This window comes from Ochlerotatus camptorhynchus, unplaced genomic scaffold (genome assembly GCF_037179485.1).
Source record: "Ochlerotatus camptorhynchus isolate MF236.1 unplaced genomic scaffold, CSIRO-AGI_Acam_v1.1 ptg000177l, whole genome shotgun sequence".
Classification (NCBI taxonomy): Eukaryota; Metazoa; Arthropoda; class Insecta; order Diptera; family Culicidae; genus Ochlerotatus; species Ochlerotatus camptorhynchus.
In genome coordinates, this window is record NW_027040667.1 from 1,645,573 (window position 1) to 1,663,964 (window position 18,392).

General features: G+C 37.6%; 1 protein-coding gene across 1 annotated transcript in view; it reads right to left on the reverse strand.

The window, feature by feature from the left end:
- Positions 1 to 18,392, reverse strand: part of LOC135701821 (neuropeptide SIFamide receptor-like) — a 614,024-nt gene that overhangs the window by 542,546 nt on the left and 53,086 nt on the right. The window contains exon 2 of the mRNA XM_065222753.1: positions 16,611 to 16,881. Within this exon, the coding sequence (XP_065078825.1) occupies positions 16,611 to 16,881 (271 nt within the window). The remainder of the gene's footprint in view (positions 1 to 16,610; positions 16,882 to 18,392) is intronic.

Consider the following 18,392-nt stretch of genomic DNA (forward strand, 5'->3'; position numbering starts at 1 on the left):
CGTATAAAAAAAAATCATGCCATCATTGATTAATTTATCTTCATTCTTCATTCCTTTATTTAACGTCGGTCTCTGTTCCGCAATCTAGTGCCAATCACCGACGGACATCGATTGCAATCCATTGACGGCAATCGAATGTGCAGGAAGGCAGCTTCCACACCTGCGTAGGATATCGCACCCATTCAAACATACATGGGCCAGGACCAACGGCTTTACTTCCCTTCCGAAGGAAGACGTGACCAGAGATTTTTATGCCTCAGGTAAATCCCACCGACCTCGGCTGGGATTGAACCCAGACCCATTGGGGTGTGAGAAAGCAGTCACGCTTACCACTACACCAGCGGCGCCGGCCTTGATTAATTTAAGCAAAGGTAAAACTGGTCATGCGACACCTAGTTTTCAGATTTACAATTACAAAACTGATGATGTACTAAAAAATATTCCATACGATTCGACAGGTAGCAAAACGTCATTATCATGTTTCATTTCATTTCACATAAATTCATCAATAGAGTTCTTCGTTGCGCAGTTTTGTGCGCAAAAGTTCAAAATGAAGTGCAAAGCAAATCTTGTCTGCGAAATAAATCGGAATGTGGAGTGTGGAAAGCGTTTTGTGCTCAAAATATTACAATACTTCTTCCTCAAACAACACCATGATGACGTCATGCTCGTTTGGCTACACTAACTGACAGTTCGTTTGGCTACATTATACCTTGCCTCCGCTTATCTATGGAATCTATAGTATCTATAGTAACAACATGTAAGAAATTATCAGAGCGTATGTATTTTATTCTCAATTTCACGACAAAGAGAACTGTTTTGAGTTTTTAGTGATGCATAATGATAGATTACACTATTAACTATATGTAAAGTTTATAAAATCATCCATAAAATGTAAAGTCGTGAAATAGGATTAATTTGTAGGTCATTAAAATTCGGAAGAGATTTTCTCGATATCAGGCGTAACATTTGATAACGGCACAAAAGCTTTTGTAAACAAACTTTGTAAGGCGCTTTGCACGTGAACCAAAGTACGCCCACGCAAACCAATACCACTTTCGGAAAGGTGAGAGTTTCCCCTACCCGATGATGTTGTTGGTTTACCTGGGTGTACTTCGGTTCACGTGCAAAGGCCTTTACAAAGTTTGTTTACAAAAGCTTTTGTGCCGTTATCAAATGTTACGCCTGATATGGTCATTTTTTTTAGTTACGCCCTTTTCAAATGTTAGTCTAGAACTTATCTCGGCACGCTAGCACCCAGTGTAGTGATGGTGGTGACGACCAAGATGACTAAATAAAGGTGTTCTATTGTGTTAAATTCATGATTCAGCCATGATGGATTTTCGAATGGGACAGCGATCGAGTTTGTTTACAATTTACACTAAAACCGCACTTAACCCCCCACCTCGGCGGAAATACATACATTTTAAAATATTATGCAAATTTTCAATTGGTTTACCCCTTGGGAAGAAAAATAAATACAGTGGTAGCTCTTTTGGCCACCGAGGCGCTTTAATCGCTAAACATTCGGTTCACCAGCTAAGCGAAAGATTGGATCATATTGTTAATAGGGTAGAGAACTACTTCGGCCTAATTGCCCATTTTGGGCCTATCGAGCAGAAAACTTCAAATAAATCCATGATTTCATGCGTTTGGTACGATACTTTAGTTAATAAGCTACGGAACGAAGTCAATGAGAACGCGTGATATGAAGGTTTGCACCCATTATTCCCAAAAACAAAAAAGCGCTTCGACCGAATCAATTTTTATCTTCGTCCGATAGGCCGAAGTGAATTCATTGGCGTTTCAATGGCGTTTCAATGGCGTTTCAATGCGTTAGGCCGAGTTTAGAATCCGTAGGCCGAGTTTGGCGTCAAGAAGCAGTGCTAGACTTTTGACCATATCGGGTAGAGCGCTACTTCATCGTAATCGCCCATTTCCGTTCTATCGATCAGAAAAGATCAATAACATCAATGATTTCACCGTGCACAAATCAATAATAGGTTTGTTCCAATGCGTTAGTTCATTAGCTACAACATAAACCCTGTTAGAGCGCATTGTATGAATATTTACACTCATTGTTCTCAAAACAAAAGAAGCGCTCCTACACGCTCGTCTGATTTTACTCTAAAGTGAGTAACTTTGACTCAGTTTCGTATTTGTATACGAAATGTCAAAAACTGAGTAACATTAATTTAACAAAGTGAGTAACATTTACTCTAATTAAATAAATATGGATATTTACTGTTTTGAGTAAGATCAAATGTAATAAACGTCCGAAAGTTTTGAAGTCCTGGGCTGAAAGCAATTTCCCCGAGAAATTCCCACAAAGCTTTCAAAGAGTGAAAGTTTCAGCGTTCTGTGAAACTTTTTTGGACTAGTCACTAGCGTGAGTAGCAGTTGGTGTTTTTCCTTAGATAAACTTTATTTCAGCCCAAATTTACACAGATTACGTGAACTTCTGCAACAGCTTTTGGTTGTGAACTTCAGAATCCCAAGCTCGATCCAAAGGAAAGTTCACTATGAGAGAATTACAAGTAAGCTTCATAAGAAAATCGGGAAATAGCAATATATTCTAAAAGAAATTAATTTTCAGAAAAAAAAAAAATGCTGAGAAACTGATCCGTAAGTTGTGCCAGGAAGCCGCTCAGTCCATTTCGAGATGTTCAATATGTTACATCCCTGGTTACTTCTCGGAATGAAAATAGCACCTGGAGATGATAGCTGCAGTGGCCTCCGGAATCGCTTAATAAGCAGAATTATTATAAATTTGTTGATTAAAGTTTATAATTCTGTTGTGATAAAATAAATCGTTTTTATTATGTTTCAAAAAAAAATCGATCAAATAATTTCCTGTCAAAATATAATATTTACAAAACTGAGTAACCTTTACTCAGTTGTGCTAATATTGCGAAAACTGAAACTGAGTAAGTGCTACTCAGATTTTGACAAATTCATACATTACTCAAAAGTGAGTAAACATGGGGATACTCACTTTAGAGTAGTTCCACTTTTAACGAAAGTGAGTGGAATTTTACTCACTTTAGAGTAAATTTAAACGAGCGTGTAGCGAATCCCCTTTTTCAAGGTTTATCCGTAGGACGAAGAAAATCTAATGGCGTTTCAATGCGTTAGGACGGAATTGAAACTCGTAGAACGAATTTAGAATCAAGAAGCAGTGTTAGATTTTAGACAATATCTCAACAATTTGTGACTCTTTTTCAAATCCAACGGTACGTATGGAAAGGTGAATAAATTTGCAAGTCATCTTTGACAGAAATATTCCATTTTTTGTTTAAACTCGTTCAGAAAAGAGAGGTAAAGCGTGGGTTGTGCTTAGTAGGACGGAAATTAGATTCAAAAACCCTCTCAATGATTGGTTTCTCTTTAGCTATCAGTAATAATAACATTCCGTTTGGTGCTAAACTGCGCAAGATTAAGAAAGACTAAGTGCGGGTTGTGCTTAATAGGCCAGAAATGGGGTAGTTAACCCTATAATATATTTGATATTATGCTATTTTATCCACGGTTTGATTTTGACTGGTAGAACTACGGTAGAAATCAACAATTATTGATAGAATAAATATCTTAAAAAGTTCTTGCTAACAATTTCAAAATGTCCTGATTTTGAACCATAATTTAGACCTTCCTTTATTCACACTAAGGTTAATGTTATTAGCTGAGAAACAAATGGTGTTGCTTGGGGAGTTGATATGTTCAGACCATTCGCAAGGTCGTAAATTTTATTCGTGTAAATTACGATAATCAATAAGTTATATCTAAACCACGATCACTTATCAAGGTGAATCCTGATCCATCGAACTCTTCCTACTAACAAAATTTCCGCTTTCCACTTCATTTCCATATTTTTTCTCGCGTTTTGCATCTTTCATTTGGCGGTTAGTTAATCAAATTTCGAGCAGACATAACTGAGAAACCGATCTAATAAAGCAATGTGTACCGTTCTGTTATTTTAAATTACTGGCAGTTCTGATATGTTAAATCGGATTGATAGTAAAATCTCTGAAGCCCCTTAACTTTTCTTCCAACAAAGTTAGCCTTCTGCCGCTGAGTGTTCCGATAAAGCACCTGTTTGCTTAGGAATTTCCCGTTGAGCGGAACGACTTGGAAATGAGCTTTGCCGCCAGTCATCAACTATAGTTAGTGATCTAGAACGATGAAAGCAAATCGAAGTACATAGCAGGAAGAGTGCAATCGAGTTAAAAGTTAATTTATTTCAGACCACACAAACAGCAAACTGTTTCATTTCGTTTGCAGCCACCAACAGTCGACAACAACGCGTTGCAATGATGGGAAGAAATTAGTTTACGGAAAGTGCATCACAAACAGGATTGAGCAACAGTATTGAAGTGTAAATGGTGCAAAACACAACTCAGCTGCGACGGCGGTGGGAAGTACAGGATCAAATGTGAACAATTTGGACATTTACTTGATTAATTTCAAAACATTAATACCTCCACACATTTGTGTCGATAATGTGCAATCTTTGCGTGTTACACCCTTACTTTAAATTGTAGTGCCCTTTACCTTTCTTTCAGCACTTCGCCTAGAGTTTTTGTTTTCGATATCAGCGGTGCCATTTCCAGAAGCAAAACTCTAGCTATATTACTTTAATCCAATTCGATTACTTATCTGATCATCTTACTTACTGTTTACGACCACCACGGTCACAACTTTACGATGATGTATTCTGTTTCACTATTGGATTTCATTCTTACATCTTATATCCCTAGGTCTCTAACCTACAAAGCTAAATTAATTGACAAGTGTATATTTCTAATAAATTAGATTACTGCATTCTGAGAGAAAGGACTTCACCCAATTTAGCAGTTCATATTACGCATCGTACCGGGCATTCATAATCTTCATTTAAATTGCCCATCCTAGGGCTAGGACGTTAGTTTCCATCAACCACCCAACCAACAAACCGGATGAAACTAATTAAATCCTATAAATCTCTCGGCAATGCTCCGAAGTGGTACTTCGCTGACCTCGGTGCTTAACTTTTAATTTCTAACATCAAACCCCGAACCGGACATGTTTCCTGTGCCCATTTATATTTGATCACAACGATATAAATCTCAACTGCGGCGATAAATAACGACAACTGTGTAAAATGCAGCAGCTGCCCATGAAGCGCTGCTTGTTTGTGGGTTTCGAACTTTTCCGAAATTGCAAAAGTTATTTGGCAAAATGTCACAACATTGAAACGCCTAAACTTCCTGCAACCAAAGCAGGAGTTCTGTCTCTCTCACGCCCGCTGGGTTTATGCGAAAATCACGCGTAGCTTTTCGAAACGTCCACTGGGACGTATTCTATATTCTTTAAAAAAAATCGGTTTTTATGACCAAACAAAAATACTTCTAATACCATAAAATACCTAGATTAAACCTCAATTGGATTTCCCGATCGATCATTAACTGCCGGTAATATGGCAAATTTGGCTACTCCTTTTTTCTATCTTATGAGGAATTAGGAATGCTCGGTTAGATTGATCTTAATCTTTTTGGTTGAAATATTACATTTTTTAACACAGTTCAGTCACAGACAAACAGACGTACCTCTTCATTCTGGATCATCGTTTGTGCATTTAACGATTGGTTTGAATGTTATCGTTTACGCGAACTACTCACCGCAGCGATGGCATCGGATCACTTTGACGTTTCTATATATTCGGTTTTTCTGCATGCAACATTGTTTGCGAATCAGCGAGCAAGCTTTTTTCCGCGAGAAGCCCGCGAGATGTCGTTACTAGTTGAAGATAATTTTATTCAAAGAGTTACGTCTGTTTGTTTGTGGTTCAGTGTTCGACTCAAGTACAGATTCCCCTACTAAATCTTGCTCCATAATCCTAAATTGAACAGAGAGCATTTTGTAGAAGTTTTATGTTAACTAATCGGACGATGTGAGTTTCGAGGTCACAATTTGTAGCATAGGACCTTTTTGAAAGTTATACCTAAAAATTCACCGCTATAAAAATGTATATGGGATTTCACTATGTCCTGACACGATGTACAACCGCGTGTCGGTTTTCACTGAAACAAGTAACCGGTTAATCGAGGAAAGGGGCCGTGGGAAACACAAAACAAACGAACACGATTCTCCAAAAGGATCCAAAGTTGAATAAGATTTTTATCGAATTTGAATTCGGACAGCCTTTTTTTCTTTTTTATGACACAGCACTGTTGGTCCATATTTTCCAGGTGTACCAAGTGATAGTTGGTTGTCAATTGACGTATACGAAATTGATGTTTTGTTTTGATTAACTTCTGTCAGAAATTTTCAAGCAAAACACTACAAGGGACAATGAACAGTTGACGTAGGACTACGCTCACATGTGTTAACTGTTTTGATCGAACGTTATTTAAAATTCCTGATATTCCATTCCACTGCGTCAAAAAGTTGATCACGTTTCTTCTGGACCTTCTGGTCTTAGAATTACCTATGTTACCCTCTATGGTATAATTACAGGAATCCCCGAATAGCGTGGTGGGTGGTACATTCTACCCAACACAATTTCTCGACTGTCCTCCATCCAACTGACCTAATTTTATTGTATGTGATTGGGTCAACCATAAACTAGTCACCTACAGAAAATCAGCCCAATTGACTAGAAAACAGCAGAGAAATTGCGGTGGGTCGATTTATTATTTCCACAATAGATTTTATGGTAAATGGGTAAATCTACAATAGAACAAGGGGTAGTTATGTATCTTAGCCATACGAAAAATCACTCTTTCCCGAACAAACTTGAGCCATTTACCGTTAATTGTAATGTTGTTATATTGCTGAAAAACCTTACGATATGGGACGTTTTGTATATCTATTGTAATCACAATATATTAAAATTTCTTATACAATATACGTAAAATAAGATAGATTGTTGACAATAGATTTCGATGCAACTTATTTTATGGTAATTGCATGGTTGTTTTTTCTGGGCATTTATCATAGATTCTATTGTGGAAACAATTAATTCTATGGTTATTTTATTGTTGTGAATAATACAATTTATTTTAAGTACAATCAATTCTATTGTACAACGGCGCCGGTGGTGTAGTGGTAAGCGTGATTGCCTCTCACCCCAGCAGGCCTGGGTTCAATCCCAGTCGGCGCCACCGGGATGTTCTGAGGCATAACATCTCTGATCACGCCTTCCTTCGGATGGGAAGTAAAGCCGTTGGTCCCCGGTTCATGAGTTGATGGGTCGATAGGTAGGGTCCAGGTGTGGGGGAGCTGCCTTCCTGGCAGGTCGGTAAAAAAAAAAATTCTATTGTATGTTAAAAGTGGTCCAACGGACCACTTCGCTAAGCCCTCGATCCCTGGTCTTACCAACGGGGATCACTGAGGGTGGGTTCTACAACAACCTCTTTTGTGGTGACTTTAGCTCGAGCATGAAAGAAGATCCTTCAGGGTCGGCTGTAGGTATATACAGAATGTTCGATCAAGGAATTGAAAGCACTTTCTCTCTTTTTACTCAGTTCTTTTATTTCGACTTACTATGTGTGTGTATATGGGTAGTGTCTCACGTTGCGGCCGGATGCAAGCTCGAAATGCGGGAATGTCGCCTTTGCCGTGACGCTCGGGGTAATGCCTACGCCGAATCCAAGAGGGACGGATCGTACGCTGGATTGGCGGATCACACTCCTTCAGACGTCGGCGCTAGAAGTCCAATCGCACGCCGTAATGGCGGATAACTTTCTGGACAATTCAGGCGGTTAATAATGGGTCCTAAGGAAAGAACGTCCCAGGGTGGGTATTAGGAGGGCTACCGGGTATTTTTTTTACTTTATTCTTTTTTGTGCTATGTCCTTTTACTCCATACCTGATTCTTATTTCACTTCCAAATCTAATTTGGTAACGGTGATTTCAAATCAACTTCTCTATCTTTAACTTTATCTCTGCTTTTTTATGGAGGATAGCAAACTTAACGCTTCGAAGCTCTGGATAAGAAAGACGCTTATCACGTTATTACCCGGTAGCTTTACCCTCCTTTTTCCATACCCTTTGTTCATGTTCCCTTTTTGACGTGTCCAGTCCCGATATCTGTGGCAACTCTTGTTTTCCCTTTTTTGGCTCACTTCATATTGTTGTGTAGGGTGTGTTGTGGTGTGAAGTGTGTTAACAAATTATGTTTTTATTATTAGCTACTCCGGAGTATTTATCAATTTTTAGCATTAACATTTACTAACATTTAGTATTTACTTTACTAACCTACTAACAAACAAACATTTAATCAGCAAAACAAAATTATTTTGCTTCTCGTCTTGATCCGAAGGTTTCTCCAAAGGAATTGTGGAAAAATCTCAGGGCACTTGGATTCGGTCAAGCAAATGAACAATCATCGAACAGCTTTACGGCTGATGAAATAAATAGTAACTTCAGCAATTATTTTTCCGACAGTAATATTCGAAGTTTTAGTTCCACGGGTTCAAATGGGTTTAACCACGATGCTTTCTATTTTGATAGAATAAACCAAGTAGATGTCATAAATGCCATGTACTCCATCAAATCAAATGCTCTTGGAGTCGACATGCTACCAATGAAATTCTTAAAGGGTATTTGTCCTCTATTAATTGAGCCTATAACACACTTATTTAACACTGTTGTAACTACAAGTGTATTTCCAGATGCTTGGAAGAAATAAAAAATTATACCAATTAATAAAAAGGCTAAGAAAACTTGCGACCTATTAGCATCCTTTGCGCATTATCAAAAGTATTTGAAAAAAAATGTTAAGATGAACATTTGCGATCACATCAATAGACACAATCTTCTGAATCAATTTCAGTCAGGTTATTGTTCGAAACATATCACTAAAACAGCTATGCTTAAAATAATTGATGAAATAGGTCTAGTAGTTAGCAAAGGTCGCCCGGTTGTTCTAATACTATTAGATTTTTCTAAAGCGTTTGATACTGTGTCGCATAAAATTTTATGTCAAAAACTCAGATCAAATTTTGGTTTTCCGATCATTCCACAAACTTGATTAATTCTTATTTAAGTATGCGAACACAGGCTGTATTTAATAATGGAGTTTTTTCTCAATTTATTTCCATAACATCTGGGGTTCCCCAGGGTTCTATTCTGGGGAAAATCTTATTCTCATTGTACATTAATGATCTCCCTGAAGTAATAAAGAATTGTAAATTTCATCTGTTTACCGATGATGCTCAGGTATACTTTGACTGTGCAAGTAATTCTGTTGCTGATATTTCTCAGAAAATTAATGAAGACTTGAAGAGGATCCTAGATTGGTCTGTAAAGAATATGCTTAGCTTGAACTCCAAGAAAACAAACGCAATTTTTATTATAAATAGTTCTTTTCAAAATATATTAAACCTTCATTGCTTTTAGACAATGAAACAATTGAATACGTCGATAATGCTATTAGTTTGGGTATCCGTATGCAATCCAATTTTGGATGGGATACATATGTGTTGTCCCAATGTGGAAAAATTTATGCTTGTTTACGTTCACTTCACATAACATCATCATTTCTTAGAACTGATGTTAAAATTAAACTATTCAAAAGCCTCCTTCTTCCTTATTTTTTGGCATGTGATTTTCTCCTCGATGATGTATCCGCTGGTACGTTCAATAAACTTAAGGTGGCTCTTAATTCATGTGTTCGATATGTTTTTAAATTAAGTAGATATTCTAGAGTTTCTCACCTGCAACATCATCTAATAGGATGCCCTTTGGTAAACTTTGGCAAACTACGCTGTTGTTTATTTTTGCATAGTCTGTCGAGAACAAAGCAATCCGGTTATCTACACAGAAAATTGCAAACTTCACAAAGCAATCGGTCCATCAAATATATTTTGCCAAGACATCGCACGTCAAAGTACGGGAACTCATTTTTCGTGCGAGGTGTAGTTCACTGGAATTCTTTACCCAATAGTCCAACTAATGTAAATTTTAGTTGATTAGTAAATGTAGTTTAGTTTGTGTTACGCATCAATTATTTTTTTGTTTTGTAATATACTTGTGGCGCTTGTTATACTTTGATATAATCGATGTAACAGAAGAAAGACATAAGCCTTAAGTTACAAAATATAAGTCAATAAATAAATAAATAAATAAATAATATGTTACAAAATCTAGGTTAAGTAATCCCAACAGTAACATGTATGGTTACAATACATTTCATTGTATCTCTATCGTTCTTTTTTACGGTTTCTTCACTACTTCTCTGGCTGGAGCGCTCTTGCAGGCAGCCTTGGTAGCAAGCTGCTTGCGGGGAACCTGTCCTCCGGTCCAAATGTCGTGTGATAGGCGATCGATATGAACAAGTCCGAAGTACCAAAGTAAATTCCACTTCGGCTTGTTTCGTTTGGGACCAACTATGTGATGGCTGTGTTAGGAAAGACACTTTGTGGTCTAATCATATGTATTGGAAATTTTGGAACTACTAATTTTAGTTAAATTTCTTAGCTGTTTAACTATTTTTATTATTTGTACTATATGCCAAAAAAATTTCTGAATGAAGCCCCCGTCGAATGGTATATTGCATGACGTATTTCACAGAAACACTTTGGAGATATATAATTTTGTTACATGTTCCATTTTCGGTTTTCACAAAGTATACCCCCATATAGAAATCACAGACGTCAAAAGAACAGTATGTCTTGGAAAGGAGAGCAAAAAAGATTTGAATTTAAGAAAATGTTGAAAGTCGTTATCAGTTCACTCACACATTGGTACCCACCTCTTTTATAAAATCGACAATTTGAAGGTATTCATCGACATTTTTTTATTTTTTAGGTCGCTGATGAATTTGGATTTGTCTGCCAATACAGGATAGTTATTGCTAATCGAGTTTCGATTTGGACACTCATTAAGGATGTGTAGCAAGTTTTTGTGGACTTCACAGGCGTCACAATTCTCCGTTCTTATTAAATTTCACATATTTTTATGACCAGTGTAGTGTAGTGGACGAGAGTATAAAACTTCTGTATTAGGTCATTTTCATAATATTATTTATCAGGGCCATTCAGCCGCTTTGTGAGTAATAATAACTTCTTCAAGGAGAAGTTCATCTCTTCGAGAAAAAAAATACGTTGATTTGTTTAAAAATATTGGAAAAATATAACAAATTTTTTTTTTTTTATAAAGAAAATTTACATGCAAAAACATTTTTGTAAGTAATCGTGGCATGAAGTTGGACTCAAAAAACAATTTTTCAAGATGAGATAAAACAAATATTTTTACATTTAATTTTTCTCAAGACACTCAGCAAAACAATACAATACAATGCGTTAATGGTGTATTTTTCTTATATACTAGGTACTATCCAACATTCTACGATCGCTTATGGCCGCCACAATCTGGCTGAGTTTCTGGTAGGGAACATAAGATTTGAAGTTTGGCTTGTGTCGTTTGACGTGTAAACGATCAAATTTGAACGTTTACCAGTCAAACGACACAACCCAAACGTCAAATCATATGTTCCCTACCAAAAACACAGCCAGATTGTGACGGCCATAAGCGCTCGTAAAATGCTGGATTTGTTAGGTTTGTACCCATTTTATAAAGTCATTCCCAAACTAACAATTTCCACAACGTAAACGCTTTGCTCATTTGATTTATACAGCCTCAAGCTGTATTCAATTGTTACACAATATGAAGTAACCTTTACTTAACCTTAAACAAGCAAATCTGGCGAACTTATTCAGCTACTTATGGCTGTTGGGACGGTTGTGGGAAGCTCTTATTGCATATCTACTTACGCTTATATACAGCTGTTATTCTGCTATTTAGTTAGTTGTTTGTAAACTTGAAAGGCGCTTATTCAACCTTTTCCCGGTTATCCAATAATCACTACACAGCTTGGTCCTGAAGCCGAGTTAAATATTGTTTATTTTTTTATTGGGGGAATTTATTGATTTTATTTAACTGCGAATCAAAGTATTACCCTGCACCGGAACCTGGACTCGAACTCAAGAAGACCGCATTTGAAAACCTTGACACTACCAACTTCGCTACACCGACTCTTTGAACTGACGTAAACAAATCTACATGACCTTCTACAACAAGATAACCGAGTAAAGGCTTTATAATAGTACACATGAATCACTTTCCTCAACTAGTTATTTTAGCTTTGCAAAGGAGCGCAGTAAGAGCTGTAAAACTGCCCAAGTCTAAAAATAAACCTAGATAACTTTAGATCTTAGTTGGTAGTACCAACAATCAATACGAAACTAACGATTTTAAATTGGCTCACCACTTTAGTAGCCTATTGGTCCCAAGCAAACGATTAACGTACCCTATTCTAGTTGAAATTCTATTACTACACTATGTTTGTTTTGATTCGCTATGAAAGTTTGACAGATAACATCAGGGGTGTGTGGATTCATGCAGAACATGCAGGGGTGAGTGAAATAGCTTGGGACTGCTTGGGACCGTTGTTCTGGTACTGAGTGAGCCAAAAATAATAATGATTTTCTTCGCCGGCCGGATTTGGCGTCGGTTCATTACTCCAAGGACACGATAGTCTGGTATAAAGCCAACAAAGCCAAAGCATATTTGTGGAAACATGTAAAGGCAGCGGATTCCGTTACAAAGTTGGAAAGGCATCTGTGCTGAAGCTAATGAGTAGCATGAGATCAAAAATCCACTCCTTGGCTTGCGACTGATAGAATCTTGTATTTTCTACGTTTAACTATAAGAGACTACTATAGAGAACATGAATACAAAATAAAAATCGAATTTGCTTTATACAGATTTACGTTATAGTTTTTTTTTTAAATCGTGCTTAGACATTCTGGGACATCCTATATTGCAGAATGAATGATTTATTTGCTTGATTGGCCGAAGGGATGAGCTAGGCTGACATTACATCCCGTAGCCCTATAAGGAAACAAATTTTTGAAGCTATAGTTTTGCTCTATTCATTCTGTTTAAATCACAAATAAGAGTACACTATCCATTACCCTCCGTGACTCACCTATTACAGAGCTTATCAACGAATTCTATGCACAACCCAACCCCTCTCTTTTTAAAGCGTAACGTTATAAATGGATTTACCCCTGACTGCTATAGGAGCCACTGATATGAAAAAAATCCTATTCTAAGAAAGCTTAAGCTTAATTTTCTCAAAATGTGTTATAATTTTTTTTCATTTGTGTTGATAATTTTGACGTAGGACTACGTCTTTATGGAATATACTGGGGTGCCAATCCAAAAAATTGAGTGACAAAATAACGTCAGGTTTTGAACACTTATAACATGGTCATTAATGAATGAATTTCACATTTGATTACCCACTTTGATTCAGATTAAATGTAAGATATGTTTGGAATAAAGAAGATAGTTGTTTATCAATGATTATCTATTGAAAATAGATCAAACTTTTTAGCCGCAATCAACCAATCACGTTCTCGCTAACTATGACAGTGAAACGAGCCGATTGCGCCTGGTTATAAAAGATCATACCAGTATGTTTTGAGTCAGTTTGTCCGCGAGTATGACCGAGGACGTTCGACACACCGTTAGACGCTAGTGAAGGTTGACTTTAACTACTCGTTCCAATAAATAAATTCCCACCAAATGGAAGGATACCAGCAAAGATGTTCAGATAGGCATGGCCTAATAAATGGAGGACAGTTCTGTTGAGCGGCAAAACACCACCATTTGGCTACCTATTGTTTACATTAAACTAACATCTCCATTAGATAGAAGATTGTGGTCTTTGGCAAATTGGGCTTTCATGCAATATTGTCATAATATTCGTTGAAAGATTGCTGAGAAATGGCGATGGGTAGATGGCATCACCCATCGCGCAAATCGGAGATTCCTGTGTTATTTTCTTACAGCAGCTTACAGTAAAACCAAAAAAGCAACTATGGGAACAAACCTATAGATACTAAAACTACTTATATCATCAAACAACTTTAAAAAATATTGTTGTGACGCACGTCAACATGATGTGTTGACATGCTATCAAATGCCACACCTCCACCTTTAATAACCACTCAATTTCATAAATTTGAAAAATGAATTGTTCATTTTGGAGTTAAATTTCTAAACAATTAATTTTGATATTAATATATTATTGAATGGAGCAGGAAAAAAAAATCTCGTCGTCCTCCGTCAACAATGCGGTCGTGCTTTGAACACAACTCTTATTTTTTGTTCACCTGGAACAAAATTATAACCACATTTGTTATTAATAACAGAAGTTGTTTAAATTATGTTATAATATTTTTTTTTCTCTCTGGTCGGGTTGCTTTCAAAATTAGATCGCAAAAAGCCCCACCGAAGGAGAAGTTTGTTTTTATTTATTGTTTTGACGTTTCATAAGTTTGGTAGCTACAAAGTGTTTCAGAATGATGAAAAAATTGATATTTTTTCTGTATTGAATATTTGCAAGAATCTTGAGGATTTTAAATAGAACTGCCTGTGGTCCGTCTTCCCCTGCATGGCATCCATGGATTTGAGCAATAAGTTGAATAAAAGAGTATCAATTTTTAATTCGATAAAGTCTTATCAATGCAAAGGCGGATTTCAAACTGAGGCTGTTAGCAAAAATTAAAAAGGTAGAAGGGTCTGTGCCTAGGGGCACGAACGGAAGCTTGACGTAGGACCGCTAGTGAACGGAATAAATGTGAAGAGCATTTAGTTCTTTTAATTGATCAATTATCTATTATCTCAACTCTTTCCGTTTTTGAATTTTAGGCATACCAAATTTGTAGTATTTTTTTTTTCAAAAAGAAAGTTGATTAAGAGAATCAATCAAAATCACTTGCACCCCTGCTTCCAAGTTTGGTTACAAGATTACATTTCTGGAGAGCATTTTGTGTGGTCGTTGGGGGCTTGTGGTTCTGAATATGGACAAACAAGCACAGATAAATTCTATTCCAACTCTTTACTGATGTAAGCTTGATGGCCCAACTCTTTACTGATGTAAGCTTGATGGCCTGAAAAGGGCCGTTTTATTGAAGAGGACATCCGTGGCCACTTACGTTTGGCGTGTTTAGTGTAGGTGACAGCATCACGGATCTCATTTTTCAGGAACACCTTCAGCACACCTCGTAAATCAGACCGGAGATACGTCAGACACCGCCACGGCGAGCCAAACGACGGATGGATCTCGAAGAATTTGCGTTTGGTTCTGAATATGGCGATGAGTGTGCAAAATATTACGCAATTCCATCCTCCCTATTCGCACGCGCCCGATGATTGGAGGCGAATGCCACTTCGACTTGTTTCGTCTACTTACTACTCTCTGACGACTGTGCTGGGCAAGCAGCAGGTAATTGGTGGATTTGTTAGTTAATTCGACGCTTTCGGACAATGCTGGACATTTACCAGTTTTTCAATAGTTTTTTGTTGAAAACCAACATTCGGAAACATTGTCATCGATGCGTAGCCATATTTCTGATTGATTGGTGATAAAATTATTGAAATTGGACCAGGGGCAGCTGAGTTATTAACGTTAAAAATCTTTCTTAATTTGTTACATGTTCCATTTTCGGTTTTAATAAAGTGTACCCCCATATAGAAATCAAAGACGTAATCCTACGTCAAAAAAATGCAGATTTAAGAATTTGTTTGATGACCCAAAAGTTTTCATATAATGTTTCGAACCATATTTCTCTTTCTTTGTATGATCATCACATCATTTAAGATTTTTCTTGGCCTAGAAGAAGCCTGCAAGTAGTTGTTAGAAATGTAAAGTCAAAATTTTATCTTGTAAAGCGTCAATTGTGTGCCCCAAAATACACTTAAAATTTCAAATATCTTCATATGTCTTCTAAGTCTTCACAAAATATGAAAATGCCATTGAAATGTCTGCGAAATCAAAATGTCATTACATAAATTTGAATGTCATCCAAATGAAGACATGTCTTCAAATCTAACATCCCTGGCTTTATGTACTGTATGAATCTAAATCATTCCAGCTTAATTTCTCAAACATTATTCTCATATACAATGCACAGTTTGCACGAATTTTATGTGCAGCTGATTTCCATAAGGCATGGAAGTAGTTCTAAGGTGAGCCAAAGTTACCTTGGAAATGTAACATCCTTATGTGCATACGTATAGCTTTACCATCTGTAACATTACATCTAAAGTTACTCTCCTAATCATACTTTGCCGTCGCAAAAAAAGGACACGAACAGGATTTCAATATCAAATAACCGGTACCTCTCCCCAAACCACCTTTCTTCCAAGCACTCCTGTGATATGTGTAACAATAAAGTGAAAAGATCTTTGTTGCCTACATACCCATATTCACGAGCAGTATCATCATCATTCCAAAACTGCACTCAAAAGTTCGGAGCAAATCCAGAAGAGCGAAACCGAACGTTGCATTTCCGATGGAATGACGGCGATGTGCAGGTATACTCAATGAATAATGCCACATAACATCTCGGCAGGGAAGGGGACTAGATTCCATTTCGGGATGCATCGAACGATTCTCGGAACGTCGGTTCTCATCAACCCAAAATCATCGAATACATAATCGAAAAGCAGTGACGGTAAAAGATTGGTATACTTGGTGTTACCATTATATTCGGATGTTTGTTTTCCCAGCTCTTTGGGAAAATAATTGGAAATGCACACACATATTGTCTACTTACGCACGAAGATGTTGCTCATGAGCGTCGCCGGCAGGCAAAACACTATGACCAGCACGTCCGCCACGGCCAGGTTCACGATGAAGAAGTTGGTCACGGTTCGCATCCGGGGCATGCGGAAGACTACCGCAATGACGAAACTGTTCCCAATTAAGCCCACGATAAACACCACAAAATAGGCTACACAGTACACTGCCGTCATGGTGGACGAGTGCCGGTAGAACAGTTCATACTCTTCGTACGGACCGGTGTCGTTCGAAGCCGTTTCCTGGGCCTGAAAAAAGAGCGGAAAGGGAAATTAGAGGAGACAGTTATAAATAAAGATAGGCAGCTCTGCACTGTAAACGGGATGGACGTTCCCGAAAATAAACACCGGGAAATGACGTAAGAGATTGACTCACTAATAAATCATAGGCGTGCGCTGGTACGGGAGGTAACATAAGCTTCCAATTTTGACTCAAAGTAACACACACTTACGATGCCTAGCTTTTGTTCACTTAAACGGGGTGGAAAGCTCACTTCGAACAATTTGCAATCAAGGTCAGGGTAAGTGCGCACGAAGGTAGAACAACGGGTTGGTATATCTTGAATGAAAGCGTGGCAGAGGATGACGACGGTTTTCGAATTTTATGCACCATCTTTTATGTACCGGAAGTACGTACGATGTACCCCCAAGATGTTTAGTAAACGCTACACTGTTGGTTGACATGCAGCCGGTCGGTGGGGGTCAGGTAGTCTCTCTCCTCAAGTGCATCCGCTGAAACATAATTGTGCATCTCGAATTTTATTCTTTACTCTCTGGCATCGTTTCGTCCTTTCTTTCTGTTTTGTTTTCTTTTAGTCCCGTTTTATGGCAATTTTAATCCTGAAATTGAATTACGGTAAACTTTGTTTCAGAAACTGCGCTGGATACTCAGGAGGAAATAGAATCCGAGAAAGCAGATTGACAACCAAGTAGCTGCACTACGGGGGAAAACTTGTCCGGTTATACCGTTGAGCATTTCCAGTTTATTGTCAAAGAAAGGTGCTCGGAGTTGTGGACTCGGGCAAGACAACAATAGGCACAGCTCTAGAATAATTAAAACAATCGGAACCACTTGAACGGAGAAGATCAGCTGGATTTGAAGGCACGGTTTGAAATGTTTTTAAAGACGGAATAATGAGCAAATGTCACCCAGTAAATGGACGAAGTTCGTAATGCAAATTAAATTATTTGTTTTACCTTCTTTCACTGTCATAATAGCCAACCTGGAAAATGTGATAGCACGGCTGTCTTGTTGCCGAGAAGCAAGCTTGTTCACAGCGTCGACGCGTATTTTGCAGGTTCGGTATTATGACTGTTAACAATGAAGCCAATGATAAAATATTCTTGCAATCACTTACCACATTTCCAGGCACCAAATTATACTATATTATAATCATATTATACAATATGATCCACTCTTTCGCTAAGCTGGCGAACCGAATTTTTAGCGCTTAATGTGCCTCTGGCTGCCGATACAATTGTTTATCTTCACGAGGGGTAAACCAAATGAAAATTTGTACAATATAGCGTGTCCCAAAAAGTATAAGTACACTTTCAACTCGCCGCCAATTCTACCCCGATGAAGTTTATCAGCTGTTCATCGATGTGTGTTGTTGTTTACTTTTTGTTCAACAAGTGTGTGTGCGCAAAGTGCATTTTTTACAAAATCTACAAAATGCGAAGCATTTCCTCGGAAAAGCGCAAACAAATCGTGCACAAATGGTTCACTATTCCCATCGTATCAGTAAGGAAGTTGGCGA